Source organism: Dama dama, chromosome 5 (assembly GCF_033118175.1).
Source record: "Dama dama isolate Ldn47 chromosome 5, ASM3311817v1, whole genome shotgun sequence".
NCBI classification, from domain to species: Eukaryota; Metazoa; Chordata; class Mammalia; order Artiodactyla; family Cervidae; genus Dama; species Dama dama.
The window spans coordinates 109,599,617-109,624,546 of record NC_083685.1 but is presented as its reverse complement, the minus strand read 5'-3'; the positions used below and the strand labels follow the sequence as shown (position 1 = coordinate 109,624,546).

The 24,930-nt window shown below is 55.6% G+C and overlaps 1 protein-coding gene across 2 annotated transcripts; it reads right to left on the bottom strand.

Annotated features, from left to right (window-relative positions):
• Positions 1–67: 67 nt before the first annotated feature.
• Positions 68–24,504, bottom strand: STARD3 (StAR related lipid transfer domain containing 3). Of its 2 annotated transcripts, XM_061143909.1 has the most exons (16): positions 24,347–24,472; positions 18,073–18,307; positions 11,567–11,845; positions 6,091–6,168; positions 5,657–5,734; positions 5,476–5,529; positions 4,959–5,076; positions 4,658–4,756; positions 4,371–4,426; positions 3,909–4,001; positions 3,209–3,271; positions 2,948–3,043; positions 2,502–2,581; positions 2,313–2,417; positions 1,200–1,293; positions 68–796 (listed from the first exon to the last, which is right to left on the bottom strand). In XM_061143909.1, exons 3-16 carry the CDS (start codon positions 11,792–11,794, stop codon positions 692–694), a joined length of 1,347 nt encoding a protein of 448 aa, XP_060999892.1. In that variant the 5' UTR covers positions 11,795–11,845; positions 18,073–18,307; positions 24,347–24,472; the 3' UTR covers positions 68–691. The 2 variants fall into 2 exon arrangements, with proteins under 2 accessions (XP_060999892.1, XP_060999891.1); XM_061143908.1 differs by lacking the exon at positions 18,073–18,307 and having other exon boundaries at positions 70–796; positions 24,347–24,504.
• Between the last annotated feature and the right edge of the window lie 426 nt (positions 24,505–24,930).

Below are 24,930 nucleotides of genomic sequence, written 5' to 3'. Positions count from 1 at the left end.
TTTTTTCTCACTCTCAAGAGGCCAGGCTGCAGGGGCTGGTTTTTTTTTTTTTTGAGTTTAATTGGCTCAAATTACAAAGGTCCCCAAGGAGGCCCTGGGGGTGGGGGTGGAGGGCAGCAACCTGGAGAGAACCTGGGAGAGGCAGGTTCCCCGGCAGTGCCCACCACCCTCACCTGCCACCCACACCCCTACAAGTGGAAGTGCAAGTGGAGAAAGGTCCCAGACCCTTTAAATAATCCTAAAAAACCGTGATGCGAGAGCAGGCAGAAGAAGGGGCTCCCACACCTTCACACTGGTGATGAGCTGCCCCAACTTCAGTCCTGCCCAGGGTCCTCTCCCGCTGAGTCTGTGGCTCCCGTTCCAGACCCCGCCCCGGGCCAAGTAGGGGACGGCGGGTCTGCTCTTCCCAGAGGCAGGAGGCCGTGTGACTGCTGGCAGGAAAGGCCCATTCGGGCGCAGCGGCAGAGTCCCCGTGCTTGGGCCCTCAGCCGGCTCATGGCCGCCTGCAGGCGCAGGAAGCTCGGTGTCGGGGGGTAGCTCAGGTCACAGTGCTGCTGGGGAGGAAGCGCCTCCCTCCCCACTGCTGAGGCCAAGTCCTCAGTGGGCAGCGGGAAGCCCAAGCAGTGCCCCCCTCTGGCTCTGGAGGCCGTGGCGACAGGACCCTGGCCCGCAGGGTGGCGAGGAGGCACCCTTATGCCCGGGCACCCAGCTCTCCGATGCGCTGCCGCAGGTGGAAGGCAAATTCGAACATGGTGGCTGCGAGGCTCTGGTGGATGAGGTACCGGGGCAGGCGGCCCTGGGGGAGGCGAGAGGTTCCAGGAAGGCCGGCCCTCGGCAGGGGCTCCCCCTCAACAACTGGCGCCCGAATGCAGGTGCAGCTCTGGCATGCAGCCGAGGCCGCCCTCTCCCCCACCCCTGGCAGGAAGAACATGCCGTGCCCGGGTCCTGGCATGAGTCGCACAAACAGACCCGGGAGGGGGTGGGCTGGCAACCAGCCACCCTTCCTCGGGCCTCAGGAGTCAGAGGTAAAGAGGGGTGGCAGAGGGCCTCAGGGCGAGAAGACCATCTGGACCCTGCCCCCCGGTTTCAGAGGAAGAAAGGAGGTGGAGGGCAGGGAAGGCGGGAGCAGAGACGCCCAAGGCCACACAGCTAGTCCCCTCCCCTCCATAGAGCCTGCCTCGAAGCCCCAGCATGCCCACCTTGAGATCTGTGTTAAGGATCCAGATGAAGGTGCAGACTCGGGGGTTACTGGCCGACTTGAGCACGATGAAGCCCCCAGGACCATTCTCTCCCCTGAGGAGAGAGGCACTGGTGGGGGACCTTGAGCCAGGCAAAACCCCAGACCCCCGCTCTGCCCCGACCCACCTTGGACTGGGGTGGGAGCAGGAAGGGAGCTGCTGGTCTAAGCAGGGCCCGAACGGGTGTCCCAGACGCCACAGGATACAGCCCCCACCCCACCTGCTGTGGGGTGCTCGAATCCTCCTCCAACAGCCTGTCGATGTTTGCCCCAGGGGCAGGGCGCGTACCACCCTCCAGCCCTCATCTAGTCTGTCCAGGGACGCCTGTAGTGCGGGGATGAGCACTTCTCCCCGGGCCCAGCTCTGGGAGCAGTGCAGAGCCGCGAGGCTCCACGAGGGGGCGCCTTCTTGGGAGTCCTCAGGCCTGAGCAATAGGATTCACATCCCATCAGCTGCCCCGCCTCCACAGATAAGAGAGCTGGCGTCAGGAGGGGAAACGAGCTTGCCCATCACCCAGCAAACACCGTGGTGGTGGTGAGACCAGAGCCCCGGGCTGACACACGAAAAGCAGCGCTCTCTGCAGAACCCCAGGACAGAAGGGGAAGTGTGGGGTGTCTGGGGGGAGGCCACCCACAGCACTAGGACTAGAGAGCAAGGGGGGCTGGAGGAGGCCGTGGAACAGACAGCAGAGGACTCAGGCCTCTTCCTCTGGGTACCTCCAAGCACTGCGGGGGTGAGGCAAGGCCGCGGGACAGAGAGAAGGGGATGAAAGGCAGGAAGGGGATGCTTCAGAACACAGAGCCTCCTGCTGTGCTGATCCCCCAGACCAGCCACCTCATGGCTCCCAGCCCCCTTCCTGGCTGGTCCCTACTCATCGCCATCCTCCGTCTACCCTGGAGCTCCCCCAAGCCTGGTGGTGGTTCCAGATAACCAGGATTAGGGACAGTGGGACTGGGGACACAAAGGCAGCCTCAGCAGGAGAAGGTGCCCGGCTGTGCACACCAGCCCCGCCCTGTCCTCACGGCCCCCAGGGGAGGAGCTGGTGCGGAGGACCCCAGGCGAGGGTCGGCTCACCTGACGTATTTGTGTGTCGGGGGCTTGGTGCAGTGCGTGGTGGCGATGCCCGAGGACAGGTATCGGTCTCGGCGTCGCTCGATGCGTCGGACATTCACAAAGTCCCTGGACGGGGATGATTAGATGAGGGGGGTGCCAAGAAGGTCCAAGGGCAGGAGGTCTGCCTGAGGCGGGGGTTGGGGGGCTCACCTGGGGGAGACCACGCCACCCGCGGCCCCTGAAGACACATCGTAGGAGATGAGGGTGTTGTCTTCTACTCGCTGCAGGATCTGCAGGCATCAGGGCAGAGGTAAGGTGCAGCCACCCCAGGAAAACCCCAAGGGAAGGGCCTAGCATCGCAGGAAAGCCCTCAGGTCAGCCGGCTCCTTGCTCAGGCCCCATAACCAGGAGCCACTTCCATTCACCGGCGCTGGGCCCAGCTCTCTGAGCATTTCATCCTTCCATCTTCCCAACCCTCTCTTGGAGGCACCATTACCACCATCCCCATTTTACAGATGGGGAAGCTGAGGCCCACAGTAGTTAAGTGATGCGACCCAGGTTCCCAGGGGGTTCACTGTTCACACTGGACCATGCCCTCACCTGCCAGGTGGCTCTGCCCCGAGGGGGGCCAGGCCTGGACCGCCGGCTCAGCTCACCTGGCAGGCGGTCACTGTCTTGTTCCATAACACCATCCTCTCAGGCTGTAGGATCACCTCCTGGTACACCAGCTCCGCGGGGCAGGGCAGGAAGGTCTGGGGCAGAGCAGGCAGGGGGCTGGATGGCGCCAGATGTACTTGGGCACACCAACCCTTCCCTGCTGGGTGGAAGAAACCTGCCGGAGGGTCCCCACACCACCAGGCCCTTCCTGGAGTCCCAGACAGAGCAAGAGGCTCCAGAACACTCTTTCCATCACCCACCTTCAGAATGAAGGTCTTGCCGTGAAAGGGAACCTCGATGGTGTACACAGTGTCCCCATATTCCTATGGCAGGGAGAGAAGGGTAGTGGGGAGGTGAGTGGAGGGCAGAAGAGAGCCGGGGTGGGGGCAAGAATGGGTGACGGGCAGGGCAGGATTTTAACAGCTCGGGGGAGAAAACTTTAGGAGTTTGGGATATTTGAGCAGCCAGTAAAAAACAGTGGTTCTGACAAATATCCTGCCATGAGGAGAGAAAGGCTTTTGATATCAAGTTAAAAGGCAGGCGCACAGCTGCGGCTACAGCTACGAAGGCCTGTGTCTCCAGGCTGCCGAGGCTGCCAGGGGAACTGGCCAGAGCGAGGGACGGGGATGTTTTCCAAGCTCTCTGCCATCTTTCTAGATAATATTGTTTTGATCATGAAACAAAACACCGGACACAGCACAGAAGCCTGGCTTCCCCTTCAAAGCTGGAGCTGAGGCAGCAGACAGCAGGGGCGGGGCGCCGTGGGGGGGCAGGGGGAGGGGCACTCGAAATGTCCAATCCAGGCTGCGGGGCTGACCCCAGGGCCCAGCCCTCTGCCCTGGGGCAGAAATAGGGTTCCAACCCGTGCAATCTTTGGGCTGCTTTCTCAGGCCTCAGAAAAGGGAGGGGAATCTCCCTACAAGCCAACTCTCAGGGTCCAGTGGGAGAAAGGTTTCTTACATTATTCTTCTCAAACTTCCAGTTCTCTTCCTGGGCCAAGATCTGGTCCACCACCGCCATGGCCTCCTTCCCCTGAAGGATGTACTCCCGTTCCTGGCCAGGGAGGGGAGGCAGGAAGCGGTCAGCCTGGGAGCTGCACCCCTCTGGGTGTTTCTCTAGACACTGCACACGTCTCTTCTGGAGGCCTGATTCAGCCAGATGTCCAGAGGCAGGGTCTGGGCTGGTCTCCGGGGCCTTGTGAGCTCCCGGGGACCAGAGGCTGTGGTTGTTACCCCGGGACCCAGGCAGGACGAAGACCACTGGGCCTGACTGATGGTGAGCCAGACACTCAGACAGACAATGACAGGCCTTCAGGCTGCCTAAGGTCTGCCCTCCTCTGGGAAGCCCCTGCCTACCCGGCTGAGCCTAGCGCTGGCTCTTCTCTGGGGTGCCCACCCTGGGTAGGGGCAGGCAGCCAAATACCTGGGCGGAGAAGCTTTTCTTCCCAACAATTTCTTCATCGGATTCATTGTCAGACCCTGCAGAAAAACAAGCACGGGGGACAATGGGAAGAGGTGGGGAGAAGGGGTGGGGAGGTGAGGGGCTGGGGTGCAAGTGCAATGGTGTGGGGGGGGATAAGATTGTGTGTGTGAGAGGACTGCTCGCTCTCCCCAGGGAGCTGATAGAAGGACAAGAAAGCACAGATCCAGCCATCCTGCTCCTCATAAAGCCCCTCCCTGGAGGTAGTTCCCTCACCCACCAACCCTCACCTGCAAAGGACTCTGGGGGTGAATAGAACTGGCCCTCAGACAGAGCACCGGAGAAAAGCAGGGGTCCTCGGGCGACAGCAGCCTGGGCGGCAAGGTACCCTGGGGGGCAGACATGGGCAGCCATCATCCCAGACCAAGGACAATCATGCCTTGGCAGCCTAGGGTTCCCCAGCCCCGGCTCTCTTTAAGGCTCTTGGAGGCAAAGTTGGCAAGAGAGCTCAGAACTGGCCTTCATGCCAGAAACTCTCCTCTCTCGGGTAGGGGTGACCCTCGCTGCATCCCCTCATCCCCGAGCACTCACATCGCTCCTCCTCAGCCTCCTGAGGTAGGACTTTGAAGTCAAGGAACCAGGTCTCCAACCAGGCGAGGACAAAGGAGACGATGGGGAGCAAGTAGCCGAAGGCCCCTTTGCTGAGCAGCTGCAGAGAGAGGGGGCTGAGCTCCACAGCCAGGGATCACCCCCGACCCAGAGCCCCACCCCGTGGCTGATGACTCTGGCCTACACCCCACTCCTGGTACCAGCTGCTTGGCCCCCTCCTGTGGCACATGCCTCTGAGACGGAGGGATTAATGAATTCTACAGCAGGATACACTAAGGTCAGGCTGGAGGAGGAACTTTCTGTTCTTAGGGTTTCAGCAGGGCAAGTGGGCAAAGCCAGTAAAGATGACCCCTTAGAAAAAGCCAAGGACAGGAATCCCCCTCACCCAACCCTGACAATAGGGATAGAAACCCAAAGTCAGAGAAGCAGTCCCTTCTTGGGACGAGCCCATCCTGCAGGCCAGATGCCCACCACACCAGCCAGACCCCGAGCCACTGACCTCAGAGAGGATGACCTTGACGATGAGGAATGCACTGGACACCAGCGTGGTGACCTGCCCAGGGGAGGGAGAGACAGACAGACAGAGCGAAGACGGAGCCTGGGGAGTAAGTCCTCCTCCATCCCATCCCATGAACCAGCCCCGCCAGGGCCCGAGAGCTGCCAGGAAAGTGGCATCTTACCGCAATCACCCACCAGTGCCGGAGCCGCAGCACGGCATAGCCCAGGAGCAGTCCGGAGAAGCGGAAGAAGGCCAGGACCTGGTACGGGAGTGGGGAAGCCATCACAGGCAGCCGTGGGCCCTACCCCGGCCGAAGGCTGGCCGCCCCCTCCACCCTGCTCCCCCAGGCTCCCCACGTGGTGTGCACGCCCCGGAAGAGCATGGCTGAGGCCAAGTCAGTGCTTCTTTGGGGATTACATGTGACCTCCTTGGACGGGGGTCTTGTCTTCCCCTCCCACTTGGGGCTCTCTGAAAGCGGGGCCTCGTTTGGGAACAGGCTTGAATACTGAGAGCTCCCTGACCAGATTAGGATGCATGCTGCAGGAAGAAGAAAATACAACCAAAGAACCCTGTCCCTGCTCCCTCTCTGCCCACAGGATCTCCAAGGCCACTCACAAAGATGTCAAAGAAGGAAGTTTTAAAGCTGTAGTTGATGATCTCCTGCTCCAGGTTCTTCTGGATGCCTGTGTTGGTCTGGAAGAGAGAGACGTGGGTCGGACCAAGCCCCCAGGGCTGCCCTTCGTCCTCCCAGAGGGGGCAGGTGGAACCTGGAGGAGAGGCTGTACATGCTCAGCTGCTACCCGATGAGCGCTGAGGCACCAGGCGAGCTCAGCCAGGGGCCTGAGACCCCAGCGCTGACACTGTTCCTCTAAGGGTCCAGGCAGTCCCAACAGGCAGAGCTGAGCCTCCTGACACTCATGAGCACACTGCCTAGAAAGGGGCAAGCCTGGAGGGCCTTGGGAGGTGATGGGCCCTATGCGGGCGCTATGGTGGCAGACAGGGAGCTGGGAGCCGGCCTCTCCCGTAACTTTCTCTCCCTCCCACCACAGTGGTGCTCCATCTTCCCAGTCAAGCATCCATCTGGGGTGACAGGGGCCAGGGGTGGGCAGTGGTGTCAGACAGAGCCCCAGGTGGCAAATCGATTGATTAGGTTTGTGCTTAATGGGCAAAATCCATCAAGCTGCTAGAGAGGATGGCATGCAGAGTGAGCAGACTGGTCCTTGCCTCTGCCCGTGCCCTGGCCACCCACACATTTTCAATGGGATCCCTGAGAGCCTGGCTGGGGAGTAAGGAGTCCGGATGCCCACTGAGACCTAGATTGCAGCCTGATGCCTCAGGCGGAATGGGGTGGCAGGCCCATGCCTCCGCAGGTCGGGTGCCAGCCCCCAGAGAAGGGTGGCACAAGGGGACTCCGGGGGATGGAGTTTGGGGGCCCTGAAGGGGAAGACCCTTCACGACTACCTAGATCAGGGCCTCTGATCTCTGGAAGATGATCTGAATTGGGGCGGTGGTGGGGGATGAGGTGTTAAAGATACAGATGTTGAGATGCTTGGTCTGAATCTCGGGGTGAGCCAAGCATCTGGAATGGCTGTAAAGCTCCTGAGTGGTTCTGATGCTCAGGGCAAAAGCCAGCCATCTGGACAGCCCCTCACTGAGTCTTGCACCCTGGTGCATCCCCCACCAAATGCCTCAGCCTCAAGACCACTCTGCAACCCATTGAGTCAAACGCCTTGCTGACATCACAACCCACCCCAGCCTGACCCTCCTCTTACTCCTCAGACTACGCCCTCTTGGACTCCAGAGTCATTGTCCATAGAGCTCTCTCTTCCACGGTATTTCTCTTTACAGAGAACTCTCCCCTGCCTGCACACCCCCCGGCCAGCCCACCGCATCAGGAGTCAGGACAGTCGAGTTCCTGCCCCTGTGTTGCCAGCTCTGGCTGCAAGACCTTGGCGCCGGTCTTACAGCCTGGTCAGGGTCCTTGCATACACTGGGCAACACACAGTCTGTTAGAAAACTAAAAACAGGGAAGCCCAAGGGGATCGTCCAAAGAAAGGTTTAAGACCTCAGAAACTCTTCAAATGACCCTGAACCTCGCTAATCCTCAGCTCTCTCATCAGTAAGATGGTCCTTGAGGACCAGTGGCTAAGACTCTGTGCTCCTAATGCAGGGGTCCTGGGTTCAATCCCTGGTCAAGGAACTAGATCCCATGTGCCACAACTCAGACCCAGTCATATAAGTGCTGTGTGCTCAGTCGTGTCCGACTCTTTGCAACCCCATGGACCGTAGCCCGCCAGGCTCCTCTGTCCATGGAATTCTCCAGGCAAGAATACTGGAGTGGGTTGCCATTTCCTTCTCCAAGTAAGTAAATAATAAGTCAAACTAAGTAAATAAATATTTTTAAAAAAACTAAAAATACATATGTTTCAAAGTATGAAAATGGCAAAATTGAAAAAATAATAAAAATTTAACTGTCCACCAAGAGAAACATGATGTTAATTCTATGAATTAAATTAAATTCAGCATTCTGAAACTTTTCATCAAATTTGAAAATAATTTGGAGGTTAGATGTTCTCACTCCATGAGAATTTTCAAGTCTGCATGATGACTGCTGAGCTATTATAGCCAGTATAGCCATACAGTTTCCAAAGTAAAATTGCCAAACATTTTTTTCAGCTCTTTTCTGTCAAGAAAATATTATACATACATTTAATGAAGGATGTGGGTGAATTTTAGTGCCTGCTTTGATGCTGGAAAGTGAAAGTGTTAGTTGCTCAGTTGTGTCCGATTCTTTGTGACCCCATGGACCCGCTAGGCTCCTCTGTCCATGGGATTCTCCAGGCAAGAATACTGGAGTGTGTTGCCATTTCGTTCTTCAGGGGATCTTCCCAACCCAGGGATCAAACCTGGGTCTCCTCACGGCAGACAGATCCTTTACCGCCTCAGCCACCAGGGAAGCCCGAGGGGATCGTCCAAAGGAAGAAGGTTTAAGACCTCAGAAACTCTTCAAATGACCCTGAAGCTTGCTGAGCCTCAGCTCTCTCATCAGTAAGATGGTCCTTAAGCTCCCCCATGGCTGTGGCTCCTTCTCGCTGAGGCTGCCAGCCCCCCTCTGTGCACAAAGGAGCATCACCCTCAGAGCCCTGCCTTGCCGTCCAGCTCAGCATGCCCAGAATCAAACTCACCCCTAAACCAGCTCCTCTTCTAAGCTCCTCCTTTGTAACAACAGTCACTGTTTTCCTGACCCCTGAGCTTGAGACGGAGGTTTGTGACATTGTACAGGAGGCAGTGATCAAGACCATCCCCAAGAAAAAGAAATGCAAAAAGGCAAAATGGCTGTCTGAGGAGGCCTTACAAATAGCTGAGAAAAGAAAAGATGCAAAAGGCAAATGAGAAAAGGAAAGATATACCCATTTGAATGCAGAGTTCCAAAGAGTAGCAAGGAGAGATAAGAAAGCCCTCTTCAAAATAAAAAAAAAAAAAAAAGAAAGCCCTCCTCAGCAATCAAAGAAATTGCTTCAATGCAAAGAAATAGAGGAAAACAATAGAGTGGGAAAGACCAGATATCTCTTCAAGAAAACTACAAATACCAAGGAAACATTTCATGCAAAGATAGGCACAATAAAAGACAAACAGTATGGACCTAACAGAAGCAGATGATATTAAGAAGAGGTGGCAAGAATACACAGAACTATACAAAAAAGATCTTCACGACCCAGATAATTATGATGGTGTGATCACTCACCTAGAGCCAGACATCCTGGAATGCAAAGTCAAGTGGGCCTTAGGAAGCATCACCATGAACAAAGCTAGTCAAGGTGATGGGATTCTAGTTGAGCTATTTCAAATCCTAAAAGATGATGCTGTGAAAGTGCTGCACTCAATATGCCAGCAAATTTGGAAAACTCAGCAGTGGCCACAGGACTGGAAAAGGTCAATTTTTATTCCAATCCCAAAGAAAAGCACTGCCAAAGAATGCTCAAACTACCACACAATTGCACTCATCTCACACACTAGCAAAGTAATGCTCAAAATTCTCCAAGCCAGGCTTTAACAGTACGTGAACTGTGAACTTCCAGATGCTCAACCTGGATTTAGAAAAGGCAGAAGAACCAGAGATCAAATTGCCAACATTTGTTGGTATCCATCAAAAAAGCAAGAGAGTTCCAGAAAAACATCTATTTCTGCTTTATTGACTATGCCAAAGCCTTTGACTGTGTAGGTCACAATAAACTGTGGAAAATTCTTAAAGAGATGGGAATACCTGCCTGCCACCTGAGAAATCTGTATGCAGGTCAAGAAGCAACAGTTAGAACCGGACATGGAACAACAGACTAGTTCCAAATAGGGAAAGGAGTATGTCAAGGCTGTATACTGTCACCCTGCTTATTTAACTTATATGCAGAGTGCATCATGAGAAATGCTGGGCTGGATGAAGCACAAGTTAGAATCAAGATTGCTAGGAGAAATATCAATAACCTCAGATATGCAGATGACACCACCCTTATGGCAGATAGCAAAGAAGAACTAAAGAGCCTCTTGATGAAAGTGAAAGAAGACAGTGAAAAAGTTGGCTTAAAACTCAACATTCAGAAAACTAAGATCATGGCATCCGGTCTCATCATTTCATGGCAAATAGATGGGGAAACAACGGAAACAGTGAGAGACTTTATTTTTTTGAGCTTCAAAATCACTGCAGATGGTGACTGCCACCATGAAACTAAAAGACGCCTGCTCATTGGAATTAAAGCTATGATCAACCTAGACAGCATATTAAAGAGCAGAGACATTACTTTGTCGACAAAGGTCCGTCTAGTCAAGGCTATGGTTTTTCCAGTGGTCATGTATGGATGTGAGAGTTGGACTATAAAGAAATCTGAGCACCGAAGAATTGATGCTTTTGAACTGTGGTGTTGGAGAAGACTCTTGAGAGACCCTAGGATTTCAAGGAGATCCAACCAGTCCATCCTAAAGGAAATCAGTCCTGAATATTCATTGGAAGGACTGATGCTGAAGCTGAACTCCAGTACTTTGGCCACCTGATGCGAAAAACTGACTCACTGGAAAAGACCCTGATGTTGGGAAAGATTGAAGGCAGGAGGAGAAGGGGACGACAGAGGATGAGATGGTTGGATGGCATCACCGACTTGATGGACATGCGTTTGAGTAAGCTCTGGGAGTTGGAGATGGACAGGGAAGCCTGGTGTGCTGCAGTCCATGGGGTTGCAAAGAGTCGGACACGACTGAGCGACTGACTGACTGAGCTTGAGACCTGGGGGAAGGACACCTGCCATCCGGAACTCTGACCCACTTTGCACAAGGAGAACAAGGGGAAGCCTGGAGAGGCTGAGTCCCTTGCTGAGGTCACACAGTTCCTATGGAGCAGAAGCTGGGACAGGGGACCCAGCCCAGGATGCCCTGGTTCCACACTCCTACCTCTGCATCAGGTCCTGCTCTGCCCTGTCAGCACCCGGAGATTAGGCCCCACCACCAGCTGGCCAAGTGCTGCATGGCGGGGGTGGGTTGCAGACTCCACCCTGACAGGCAGCTCTGTCTCCAGACTGTTAGGTAGAATCTCACCAAAACCAAGAGGCCCGAGACAGGGAAGGAAAGCTGGGCGTCACTGGGAGTCTTTACAGATTGCCACCCACTGTTCCCTCTGCCTTCGGCACAGCGCCTGGGACACAGCAGGGACTCAGAAATATTTGCTGAATGAATGAATGAACTAAGCCAGAGAGCAATGTAGAGCAGAAAGAAGACAAAGGTTCCGATAGCTCCACCAGAGCCCTCTGGGATCCCGCCTCCTTTCTCAAGAGTGTCCACTAGGGGCCAGTGTGGCGCAGAGGTCAAGCGCTGAGTTCTCAGGCGCAGGTCTGGGTTCAAACCCTGCCTTCTTCATACACTTGCTGAGAGACCTCGGATAAGCAACTTAACGTCTCTGTGTTTCTCTCTCTGGAAGATGAGAACAGCTATTCTAGTCTCATTCTTCATTTCACCTGGAAATCAACACGCCCCCAGAAAACTCCCTCCAAGGCCCAGGCAACACCGCTCCCCCAACCGGACCTGTGCCCCCAGCCTCGGCCCCACTCACGTTCAGCTCAATGATCCAAAGCAGAGAGATGAAGAGCAGGTCGAAGGTGACAAAGAGACAGAAGGTTCGGCGGACGTCGGAGATGGCCCGGCGCTTCTCTGGCAGCGGCGGTGGGAGGAGGTGCGAGGAGAGACCCTGGCTGTGGGACAGCGATGAACCGAGGGAGGCCACGGCCGGCAGGCTGCGCTCCAGGTCGCGGGCCAGCAGGTCCCCGGACAGCTTGCTCATCCTGGCGGGCCGCCACCTCCAGCCGGGGTGGGCTGGGCCTTAGCAGCAGGGCTGCGGGGAGGCAGGGTGGCTGGTCAGGTCCTGGAGTCAGGGTCCAGGAGGGCCCGGGAACCTCCTTCGTCCCTTCGAATGCAGCCCCAGACCCCTATTTGTTGCCCCCCAACCTCGGCCTAACCCTGTGGCCCAGGGCCCTCTCTGCCTCATTTCCCTCTGCGGCCTCACTTGCAGGCTGGAGGGGTCTGAGCATCCTTCTCCCTCTGTCCTGCTTCGTCACCCCGCCCCCACCCCAGGCAAAGTCCTGCAGCCCCACGGTCACCCTTGGGGGCCTCCTGGGTCCTCCCTGACGTCTGGGGCCACAGCCTGCTCCTGCCAAGCCCTGCCCTGTAGTTCAGCCTCTGGGCCTGTCAACAGCCTCTGGGCCGGTCCCCACCCCCAAGAGAAGTCAGCCCCAAGCTCTGTTCTTTGTTTTCCAAGCACAAAGCCACATTCCCTCCCAGCAGCCAGCCCTACCCTCCCACCCCCTGATCCATGGCAACTGGGAGGGACTTCCTAGAGCAGTGTCTCCAGGCAGGCCAGCCCCGGAGGGATGGTGGGATGACATCTAGGTCCCTTCTCTCCACCACCCCCACCTCAGGCCCAACCAGCTCTCTCCCAGCCGCTCCTGCTCCTAATGGGTGGGCGCGTCTCCAGGCTTTCTCTCCCCCCACCCACAGCAACCACTTCTATGCAACAGCCAGAGAAAGCGTTTCAGAACATGAATCAGATCCTGCCATTCCCTGTTCACAACCCTCCAAGGGCTCCCCGCTGGCGTGAGGATAATACACCCTCCTCGAGTGGTGGCCCTCACAGGACGGGGCTCTGCCTGGTTCCTCTTACCGCTCCTCTCACAAGGCGGGGTCCCGTCTCACTATGACGGCCACCCTGGCCTTCTAGGTCCCTTCAAGCGGCAGCCTGGTCCTGCCTTGGGGGCCTTACACCCAGGTCTCCCCAGTCCTTTCAACTGGCAGCTCCAAAGCCCTCTCCTCAGAGCCTCGCACCCTCCTTCCCCAGTCCCAGTGAATTTACCGGGCTTCACCTCCTCCAGTAATCTCACTGCATTCCAAGTCCACCCAGGGCAGAATGGTTCCTCCTATTCTTCACACAGGACAGCCGAGGCTCCAGGAGGTGAATGGATGTGACCATGAGGTTGAAATTCTCTTAAACCCCAGAGACAAAGTGGGCGGTGGGGCACTCCCTCCCTGCTGAGCAGCCCCCGGGCCCATGGTCCTTGCTCTACCAATCTGCTGGCAGGGGCCCTCAGAGGCCCTGTCCCCCAGGCAGGAGAAGGGAAGGTTTAGTCTAGAACCAGAGTGGTGCTGAAGCATCATGGTGGGGCCTGAGTCTTCTCACATGCAGAACCAGGGGGCAGGTCTGGGGGCCACTGGAAGGGGAGCCCTGGATCTCTGTGCTTGATCCTGGGAAGGCCAAGATCTAACCGGCTCCCCCACCACAGCCGTCCGGCCCCTCCACACATTTGCTGTCTGCTTTCTTCCATGCTCCCCTTCAACTACTAAGTTGAAAACAAGCCCCCGTTCTGTAGCCAGCAGGGGTTCTGAGCAAGCCAGCTCACCCACCCCTCTACCTCCGTGCCAACCCAACAGTCAGGACTGTTCTCAGCAGAAGCACCAGCCTCTACTACTCTTTAGGGGTGCCCATGCTAAGCTCATCTGGAGGACACTCAAGGAAAGCTGGACCAGCTCTGGAAGGTGGCGGCCAGCAGAGAGGAGTGACAGGCTGCTGGCAACGGGACCCCCCAACATCTATCAGCCGGATTGAGTGTCAGACCCCACAGTCGGCGCATCCTTCACCGTGACACAGCCGCAGCCCTAGGGCGGGTGACATTTCCTGATCTCTAATATCCCGCTTGTCTTCTGCCAGACCTGTCTCCATCTCTCCTCTCTCCTGTCTCTCTCACAAGCTACCTCTTCACCATTCTTTGGAAGTGTCTCTGTACCCCCTCCTACGTCTGTCTTTATTCCGCCCCCTCTCTGGGTCTCCCTCTCCACCTCTCTCCCATCTGCGAGTGTCTCTCCACCCCCATCAGATTAGTCTCTCTCCGGTTTTTTTATGTCTCTCTCTCTCCTCCCCCCTACCTGCCTTCACCTTCTCCCTCTCCCCGGTCTCACTGCAGGGCGCTGTGGCTTCCCCACTCCCAGTCTGCTCCTGGGTCTGTCTAGTCTTCCCCCCTAGCTTCCTCCCTCCCTCTCTGGGGACAGGACTTGGGTGGCAGCAGCTTGGGTGTGAGACACACTTGGAGTGGCAACAGCACTGACACTCACACGCCCAGACGTCCACGTGGAAGTGAGAGACGCAGATGGGGGCTGAGACCAGAGGTGCTGGGGGAGCTGAGAGAGCTGCCACACGGGGGGCTGAGGGGGCCGAGCACCGGGGGCTCTGGAGCGGGGGTGGGGGCTTCCGGCCAACAGTCGGAGAGAGCAGGGTTCTGCGTCACCCTCCTCCACGAAAGAAACTCCGCATCCAAATAGGCAAGAGCTGGAAGAGGTGAATGAGTTCGGGGGCGTCCATTAGCCCTGAATAACTTTGGGCAAATCCTTCCTAGCAAACTTCCATTTCCCTATCTGGGAGAAAGGTCCATTCTTTTAAAAAATGTATTTATTTTTTAATTGAAGGATAATTGCTTTACAGAATTTTGCTGTTTTCTGTCAAACATCAACATGAAACAGCCATAGATATACATATGTACCCTCCCTCTTGAACCTCCAGGAAAAAGGTCCATTAAAAAAAAAAAAAACCCTTTTAAGTAAGAGAAACTTAAAATAACATCAACCAAAAAACCTTACCTAGAATCTCAATATATAAAACAGATATATTTGCAGGGCAGCAAAGGAGATGCCAACATAGGGAATAGACTCATGGTCACAGCAAGGGAGGAAGAGGGTGGCATGACTTGAGAGAGTAGTATTGAAACGTATATGTGACGATACGTAAAACAGATAGCCAGTGGGAATTTGCTGCATGATGCAGGGAGCAGAAAGCTGGTGCTCTGTGACATCCTAGAGGGGTGGGATGTGGAGGGAGGTGGGAGGGAGGTTTAAGAGGGAGGGGACATGTTTATACTTCTGGCTCATACTGATGTATAGGAGGAACCATCAAAATATTGTAAAGTAATTATCCTCCAATTAAAAATAAAATGATTTTTTAATTAAAAAAAATGTTGATGTTTGGCAGAAACCAACACGATTCTGTAAAGCAATTATCCTTCAGTTAAAAAATATATTAATTAAAAAAAAGAAAACAGGTAAAAACTGGGAATTCCCTGATGGTTCAGGGGTTAAGACCCCACATCTTCACTGCCAAGGGCACACGTTCAGTCCCTGGTCGGGGAACCAAGATGCCACAAGCTTCGCAGTGCAGACAGTAAATAAATAAAATGAATAAAAACAGGACTGTATAGGTCCTGCCATAGGATGTGGCCACAGATAGCCCCACCAGTCAGCCTTCCCTCAAACTCCATCTGAAGTCACCCTAAGGCACGTCCGTGGGTGTGGTTTGAAAAACTCACTCAGATGACATCAGAAAGTTCTGAGTTCCCTGAGACCACCTGCCAGCTACAGATATGAAAACCACCTTGGCCTAGAACTGCTCTCAACAGTCCCCGGAACACTGGCCGGGAGGATGGAGGGAGGCGGCTGCCGGCAGAGCAGGCTGGAGGCAGTAACAAGCGTCAGGAGGCTGGAGGTGGCAGGGCTGCCACCCGGCCTCCTGGGAGCAGCGGCCCCTGCCAAGCCCACCGCCTGCTGTCACCAGCCGCTCCCCAGCACCTTCAGAGGTGTCAGGAGGGGCGCAGCACGTGTGGTGTGAAGAAGTCGGCCTGGGCTGGCTGCAAACTTGACGCTGGATGTGCCTGTGGAAGCTCAGCTGCTGAGGCTTGGACAGAGTGGGGTGGTGGTGGCTGGGGGGGAACTGGTGGTTTTTCTCATCCTGGGTCAGAAGGGTAAGAGGGGTCGGCAGGAGGACGCCAGCCAGGTCTCTGGGCATGGGGAAAGCTCTGGAGGCCCCTCACGTCCCCTCCCAGGCCTTCTCTGACTGGCCCTAGGAAATGCTAGCCCAGGCGCAGCAGGAGCTTTTGGGTGGGTCCCCATTGAGCCGACGACAGCAGGCAGCTGGTACCTCTGAGGCCAGGATTTGAGTCCCGGTCTGCCCTCACCAGTCTTGCGACGGGCAAACAGAACATTCTGAGAATCGGCTTCTTCAGCTGCATTAAATAAGGGGAATGATAATTTACTCAGTGCCACAGAACTGTCCACTTAAAAGTGGCTACAATGGTAAATGTTATGCTGTGTATGCTTTATCACAATAAAAAAGGCATCATCTCCCATCTGTGATTGCTACCAATGATTGCGGCCCCATTGGGCGTTTATGGATGCATCAGGGGAAGGATGGCTGGCGTTTAGCCTGTGCAGGTGGAGATGGAGCAAGCAGGTGGGCAAGGCCGTTCAGGTGAGAGGTGTGGGGGAGTGGGGGTTTACACAGAACAGTGACGTGGAATAAATTGCCCCCAAAGGCCTGACTTCAAATCTGAGCTCCACAATTCACCCGCCGGGTGACCCAGAGCAAGCTGTCCAAGGCTTCAGCCCAGGTTTCCCCTTTGTGCGCGCTATGGGCCACGTTACAGAGGCTCCAGGCAAGCGTGCACTCCTGGGGAGGGGCAGGGCAGGAGGTGGGGGTGTCCTGGCTTCCTGCACCAGCTCTGGGGGGAAGCCCAGACTGATCTCTGATGCTACCCTTCCCACTGGTGCCTGCCCCCCACCCCCCAGCCTCCCCAAGGGCCCGATTTCCAGTTCTTAGGTGGCTGGGGCACAGACAGGGCCCTTCCCAAGCCTCAGTGACACCCTGGGCTAGAAGCTCCAACCAGCTCTCTGCCAGTCTCTGCCTGACATCTCCTGACCAAAGCAAGTCTGCAACGCACCTATGTCTGTCACTCACTCGGCAAGACTCCGAGGCTGCACCTGGAAACGGGGACTGGGGGAATACCTGTATTGACCCTGGGCCGCCTGGTGGATCAGAGGAGACAGCGGTGCGTGGGGAGCATGGAGAACAGCCCCTGACACCACGGAGGAAGGGCTCCGCAGATGGGAACCACGGCTGCCTCCGCCACCTCTGTGGGCCTCTCACCCTCTCCTCTGCCCAGCTTCCCACGACGGTCAGGCCAACCTACACAAGTTCCAGCCAGAGCTCCCTCCACCAGCCAGGCTCTGTGACCCAGAGCAGACCAACACCTCATCTATGTCCAGAAACGATTCTCACCTCAGAGCAGTGTGGCTCCTCAAACCCTCTCCCCAGGCCCGCGGGGCAGCCGACATGGGCTCACAACACGTACCCCAGGCTGCATCCCTCAGGAAATGTGGGCCCCAGCCCCACTGGCCACGGGGTTTTCCCTGAGGGGTCCCTGCTACTGCTGCTCAGGCACTTCAGACGTGTCTGACCCTTCTGTGACCCCACGGACTGTAGTCCACCAGGCTCCTTTGTCCATGGAATTCTCCAGGCAAGAATACTGGTTGCCACGCCCTCCTCCCGGGATCTTCCTGACCCAGGGATCGAACCCAAGTCTCCTGCATCTCCTGTACTGCAAGCGGGTTCTTTACCTGCTGAGCCATTGGGGAAGCCCTGAGGGGTCCCTAACTAAGCACAAATCAGGAGGAATCAGTGAAGCCAAGAAACACGTGGATGACAACCCAGGAGACAGTTCAAAGCCTGGATTCCCACCTTGTACGCGCGAGCTTGCTATTGCTTCAGTCATGTCCAACTCTTCGTGACCCTGTGGACTGCAGCATGCCATGCTTCCCTGTCCATGGGATTCTCCAGGCAAGAATACCAGAGTAGGTTGTCATGTCCTCCTCCAGGGGATCTTCCCCATCCAGGGATTGAACCTGGGTCTTCTGTGACTCCTGCATTGCAGGCGAATTCTCTACTGCTGAGCCACTGGGGAAGCCTGGAGTCCCATCTTACTAGTCATTGAACCTCTCTGTGCCTCACTGTTCTTCTCTATAAAATGGGGGTTAATGGTAGTATCTACTTCTTAGAGGTATTATAAGGTTTAGGTGACTTATTACAGGTAAGGACCCAGAACAGCCCCCGACAGAGTGACCACTATGGAAGGGTTAGCTGACATGACCCCTGTCTCATCTTAGGTGGAAACAGTCTTGAGTTCTGACAGCCTCTGTGAGACGGCTTCAGGCCAGGGCTGGGGTTGCTCTGGATTGAGACTCTGTTAATACCGAGGTTAATGGAGAATCCACAGCCGGGCAGGAGACAGAGGCGCTGTGTGCAGAAGAGGTTGGCCTCGGGTTGTGTTCTGCCACTGGCCAGCCAGGAGGAAGTTGGCTCAGGAGGGAGAACAGCAGACCAGCGCACCATCCAGACGGGCCAGAAGGAACCAATCCGGGCTGGCAGTGGCCCCGGCCGGCCCCCTGCAGACGTCCTCTCCTTCACTCCTGCATCCGCAGCCAGGAGCTGTGGAGATGACGAGACTGAAGCCTTGAGAGGCCTGCCCACAGCCTGCCCTGGACAGGGCAGAGCTCACCCCAGGGGCACGTGGGCTTCCCCCAGGGCTGGGCTAAATCCAAATGTGGCCACCTTCAGGGCCTGTGGGGAGCGAGGTGTCACAAGACCGCAAAGAGTTTAACAGCCAGGGCCTGTAGAGAGCTCAGTGCCTTGCCCTCCATATCCGAACCATGAACAAATCCTTCCAAGTCCAGCCAGTATCCGCCACTGCTCACCAGTAACAGCACCCTGCCTGAGCCACCATCTCACATGTGTAACAGCTTCCTGACCACCTCCTTACCCTGGTCCCAAGTCTGTTCTCAACACAGCAGACAGAGGGACCACGGTCAAAGTCAGGCCGCACCTCCGTGACATCCCAAACTTCCAGCAGCCTCCAGCTCCCCCACAGTAAAGGCCAAAGTCCCCATCCTGGCCTACAAGCCTCCTCTTCCCCTGCTACCTTCTGCCTCAGCCACACGGCTCTGTGGACACATCCAGCACGCTCCTACCCCAGGACCCTTGCTCCTCTGGCATGTCTGGAGCGCCTCCCCCTGGTCTCTGCAACGTTCCCTCCCTCTGGAGAGGCCTTCCCTGGACCCTCTATTCAGCCCCAGCCTGCATCTTCTCACCCTACTTCCTTCTTCCCAGCACTCATCACCCCAGACATTATTTGTTTACTGGTCTGCTTCCTGCCTGTCTTCTCCCCCTGGGTCAGGGACGCCCTGCCTGCTCACGGCTGCCTGCCCGGTTCCGGCACCGGTCTCACAGCAAACACTGAGGAAGTGTGTTGAAACGACCGCAACATCACATGTCCAGGTGCTCGTGCACACACTCACACCCAGTCCTGGAGGAGCGGCCCCACCTGACCAGCCTCTGCTGGACTGGACTCCACCCTCAGTTGGGATCTCGTGTTACCCAGAGCCCACGCACTTCCTCCACAAGCAGGCAAGGGGGAGGACTGGTTTCCCAGGCAGCCTCAGGCAGGGTAGAGGCTCCCCTCCTCTTCTCTGAGCCCAGACTCACAGAAAAAGGCCTGGGGGCAGGTTTAAACCCCTCGGATAGCGAGGGTCCCCACCACTCGACTCTTGCGACGGGGCTGACACCCCTCCCCCAATACTCTCCAGATCACTGGCTGTTCCCAGGACACACCATGGCCAGTTGGTCTCCCTTCATACCTCCAGTTCCCCTGGGGGGACCTCTTAACTCTTTAGAGACTAGTTCAAAAGTTGCCTCCTGGACAAACCTCACTCTCAGCTCAGGCTTCCCCAAGCCCAGATCTTGGGGTACTGGCTCAGCACTTCAATCCCCACACTCTGAGACTTGAGCCTCAAACTCATCTCTCCTCGAGCCCGTGAGGCCCAGGTCACAGCGTCTGGCCATGTACATGGCAAGAAGGTTCACTGGCCTGTGGATCACCCTGGAATAAGGGACAGGGCATAGATTTGGGGGTTGGTCAGGAGACCTGGAGTCAAAAGCCGAGGGCCGTTCTTTATTACGCTGTGTGCCTTTGAGTCTCTCTGAAACTCAGTCTTGTCATCTGTAAAACGGGGATGGTAGAGTGCCCACATCACAGAGCTGTTGAAAGAAATAACAGCTGCAATGTGCCTGTGTTTAATTAACAGCAGCTATGACTACTATATTGGGAAATCCCTGGTGGCTTAGAGGGTAAAGCATCTGCCTGCAATGCGGGAGACCCAGGTTCAACCCGAGACCCAGGATTGATCCCTGGGTCGGGAAGATCCCCTGGAGAAGGAAATGGCAACCCACTCCAGGATTCTTGCCTGAAAAATCCCATGGCCAGAGGAGCCTGGTAGGCTACAGTCCATGGGGTTGCAAAGAGTCGGACACGACTGAGTGACTTCACTTCACTTCATGACTACTATCAGCGGTCATGGGAACAGTGTTAGAGGCAGGGCCCTGGGCCAGGCATATGCAGCACGGCACTCTGCCCAAACTGAGGGTCCATCAGTACTGCTGGCTGGTAGGATAGGCCCTGATCTCAGGGAGCTGACCCAGGATGGTACATATGAGGCTCTCCTGAAGTTCAGAGATTGGTGGCCTATGCCATCAGCCTTGGCACGTTGGCTTCCTGGTCCCTACTCTGCCCCACCCAGAGGGCTTGGGAAGTTCCCTGGAGAGCCCAGGACACAGCAGCAGTGACAAGTAAGATCTCAGAGGCCAAGCCAGGCTCTTTCTCTCTTCCTTCTGAGGAAGTGAACAGGGCCCAGTCAAGACAAAACAGAAACCATATTCATCACGGAACGCTCCCACCCTGCCCTAGCCCAGGAGGTTCTGAAGTACAGTTTACTGGGCTTTCCTTGTGGCTCAGCTGGTAAAGAATCCACCTGCAATGCAGGAGACCTGGGTTTGATCCCTGGGTTGGGAAGATCCCCTGGAGGAGGAAAGGCTACCCACTCCAGTATTCTGGCCTGGAGAATTCCATGGATTGTATGCGGTCGCAAACAGTCAGACACAAGGATGTGATTGGGCGACTTTCACTTTCATTTACTGGAAAATCCTATCAAACTGAGATCTACTCAGCCCTCCGGCTCCCTCCACATGCCAGGCCCTATTAAATGTCAGAGATGTCCCCAGCTCTGTGACTCTATGACCCCAGCCTACTCTAGGGCTGGTGAGCCAGGCCTCATTCCACCCCTCGGTGCTGTTGGATAAAATAGGACTAATGAGGTCGAGTTCTCAAGGTCAGTTTGGAAAGGGCTGGTCCATCTTCCAGGGCCATCTCAGTCCTATGAGCCTAGGTGACAGAAGAGCCCTGCAGGGGTGGGGGTCTGCAGAACAGACTCCTCCCAGCACTGGCCCTGACCAGCCCCTTCCCAGGCAGAAAAAGCTCAGAGGGACATAAAACAGGCAGAATGGTATACCTCCCTTGTCCCTTGTCCCACTGATGTGGCAAATGTCCCTTTGGGGACTGGGAGCCCAGGGCAGTTTCTGGGACACAGTTGTAGACCTGGAGTCAGAAGACAGTTCCTGCTGAGTGAACCTGACCGCACCTCCCAAGTCTCAGCTTCCTTGTCTGTAAAATGGGGCCAACAATCTCTGTCATTGAATGCAACAAGTGTGAGCTGTCAAATGTACAGAATTTTTGGTCTCACCCACACCCCTTCCCCCAAACAAGTCCGAGTGTTGGAGAGCTTGGTTTACCACAGCAGCTAAACTGAGAGTCTACAGCATGCCAGCCACATGTCGGTCCCTGGGGATATTCACTCAGGGGGTCCCGGTCTGAGAAGGGAGGCTGACAGATAAAGGCACCGTGCCATGCTGCGATCAGCACTTTCAGGGAGGGATGAACAAAGGACTGTGGGCTCCCAGAGAAAGGAGCATCTGACCCAGGCTACAGTGGGGGAGGTCAGGAAAGTCACAGGGAGGAGGAGCCATCTGACCCAGGCCTCCGCATCTATCAGCCGGAGGCAAGGAAGATGGGCACTCCGGGCTTGAACAAAAGCCCAGAATCTGGTTTAAAACACAGGCCCAGCCCACAGGCATGCGTGCTGACCTTACCCCTAGGGACCTGCCCCCAAACATGGGTACCAAGCCTCCAGACCTCCCCAGGGCATGGTCCCTGCAGGCTCCTAACCCAAGGGGATACTCTTTCGTGGCCAGGTGAAGAAAGGAATCTGCCCTTGTGGCCACCTCAGCCCCCTCCCCCGAAAGAGCTCTCCAACTGGAGGATGTAGCTTTCCATTCTCTGAGCTCACCCTGGGCTCCACCTCCCGCTGGTACTCATTCTGTCACTCAGGGCCCCTAACTGTCAGCTCCTCCCGGAAGCCACTTTTGGCCTTTTTCTTCCTTGGGTTTCCAGAGTTCTGTGTACATTTCTCTAGAATTCATGCTTGGCCTCTAACATTTATCCATTTCCAGATTCATTTCCTGAGCAGAAAGACATGGGGTCTAGGTCTTCTACTGTTTTGAATCTTTACCAGTCAAATCCAGATCCTGCCCCTAATGCCCTCTACCCCAGCATTTTATTTACTGACAAAGAGTCAGGCTTTGGGGCTCTGAGACAGAATGAGAAGCCATATCAACTGTTCTCAAGCAGTTGATAAAATTAAAAGTCAGAATCACTGTTCTTTATCCTTCTTATGTAAACAGTAGTAACAGTTAACACTGATTTACTGAGCATGCCTTCGCTCACCGTTTTAAGCCCTAAACACACACTATTTCATTTAATCCTCACGATAACTGTACTAGGTAGGCACAGAACTATCTCCATTTGACAAACGAAACTGAAGCACTGCCTTCATCAATTTCATAAGATAGTACTAGGACCCAGGAAGTGCAGTTCAGGAGTCTATATCCTCCATCATCACACTATCCTGGACGGGGTGCTGCAGGGACTCAGACGGGACAATATTTAGTCTTGGGCAGGGGCGGGGATCCAGAGGCGATGCAGCCTGAGCAGAGCACTAAAGGTCAAGTAGAAGGTAGGCAGTAGGTAAGAGGAGAAGGGGCTTTCTAGGCAGTGGGGCTGGTGCATGCAAAGCCATGGGGACACAAAATGGCAAAGTGCGGGCAAGCGCATCCTGCAATGTCATATTATTGGACCTCAGGGTACACATAGGGTAGGAAAGAGAGCCGTGTAATCTGTGTTAAAGATTCAGCCTTTCCCACAGGCAATGGGAAACCATCCAAGGGTTTTAAGCAAGGAAGTGATGTTATGAGACATCTTTTTCAAGGACCACAAGAGTTACAGTTGGGAGACTGGGTTGCAGGCAGCCATGAACTGGAAGTTGCTGGGAAGTCACCGCAATCATCCTGTTGCGAAACATATCAACAAGGGTGCTGACAACAGAGTTAGAAGCATGGGACCAGGTCTGAAGCATGTTAAGGAAGTTAGCTGGACCAGGTCACCTCTTAGAGATGAGAACTCAGAAAGAAGAGGAAGTATAAGATGAGTCTCAGGTTTCTGGCTGGGATGGAGTAGTTGAGAACAAATGAATCTGCAGGGGAAAAGAGCAGGTCGACTTCAGAGAGCCTGAGTGGCAGCTGAAGCAGAGCTGTCCAACTGGTAGCTGGACGGCCAAGTCTGAGGCTCCAGGGAGGGGCTTGGCTGAAGCTGGAGATCTGGGTGCCTTTCTGGTACCCTGAAGTTGAAGCCAGGCTTCCCAGGTGGCTCAGCGGTAAAGAAGAATCCACCTGCCAATAAAGGAGCCGCAGGACACACAGGTTCGATCCCTGGAGGAGGAAATGGCAACCCACTCCAGTATTCTTGCTGGGATAACCCCATTGAGAGAGGAGCCTGGAAGACTACAGTCCAAGAGGTCACAGTTACACACGACTGAGCCTCTGAACACACACGGACGCAAACCTGAAACCATGAGAGTAGATGAGACCATCCAGATTCAGTGTATAGAGTAAGGGGCTGGGCAAGAGGAGGACTGTGAAACGGTGTTTCTGCAGTCAGAGTAGTAGGAAGAAAATAAGGGGATGCTGACGCGGAGGAAGCCAAAAGAGGGGGGAAGGGACACATATCCACTATTTCAATTACGAGTTAGCGTCATTGGTGTTATGCACCTTTAAGAACTCAAGAAAGATATCAAAGAGCCCTTCTGATGTCCATTAAGAAGTCATTCACTGCCATTTCCAAAGGAAGTTGAGGGAGCCCGGATGACAGTGAGACGGAGACCTACAGGAACTTGTAGATATTTTCCTGCTCATTCTTAACCCTGACACCTCCCCATATCCAGTTCTTGCCCTTAATACCCAGACACCACCCCCTCACAGTGAAACGGAAAGCTATGGAGGGCGATCCGGGACGCCCTTCCCGGACTCTTTCGAGTGGGCGGAGCCGCGGACTGTCAGCGCCGGAGACCCCTGAATCCCGTCCGGGGTGGAGCTGGGCCGAGCTGAGGAAGGGGGCGGAACGTGGGGCGCAGCGGGTGTGGGAAGGGTCGGACAGAACCACGAACGGACACCCGCTATGGAGACGGGATCCGCTGGCGAGACGTAACCCTCGTACCACCTGGTCCAGGTGACCTCTTGCGGACTCACCTGCTCCATGTCAGCCACGACCCCGGCTCTTCCTACCCGCAACCGCAATAGGACTCCGCCGCCCCAGCAGCGCCTCCGAGCGGAAAAGGAGCTCCCGTCGCCACTTCCGCCACTGAGTCCGCCCCCGAGAGCAATCCGGGACGTGCGTAGGACTGCAGCCCCGCCCCTTCTCCTCAACCCCGCCCCCAAGCCCTCGGGCCCCACCCCCCAAATCCGGAAGTGGGGACTGCAGCCAAAGTTGGGCTTGAAAAGAGCTTCCTAACGGAAGAGGGAGTTGGAAAGAAGCCCAGAGACATCATCCTTGTTGGGCCACGAAAGCCTGGCACTGTGGAGAAAAAGGATCTTCCCGAGGGGAGGCGTGGGGGGTGGGGACGGGTCCTTTGTAGGAGTTCAATTACTCTTGAAGGACTCCTCTCCCCCACCCCCTTTCAGCCATCCTTAGCGGGATCTAGAACTCCTAAGGTCTTTCCTAAGAGGGTTTGGAGCTTGTCTGCAGTCAAGGCTCCAAGCTAGAGGACTGGACACTAGGGTCGAGGACCTGACTCTTGGATGACTACCACATAGGGAAAACTGTTACCTCCTCC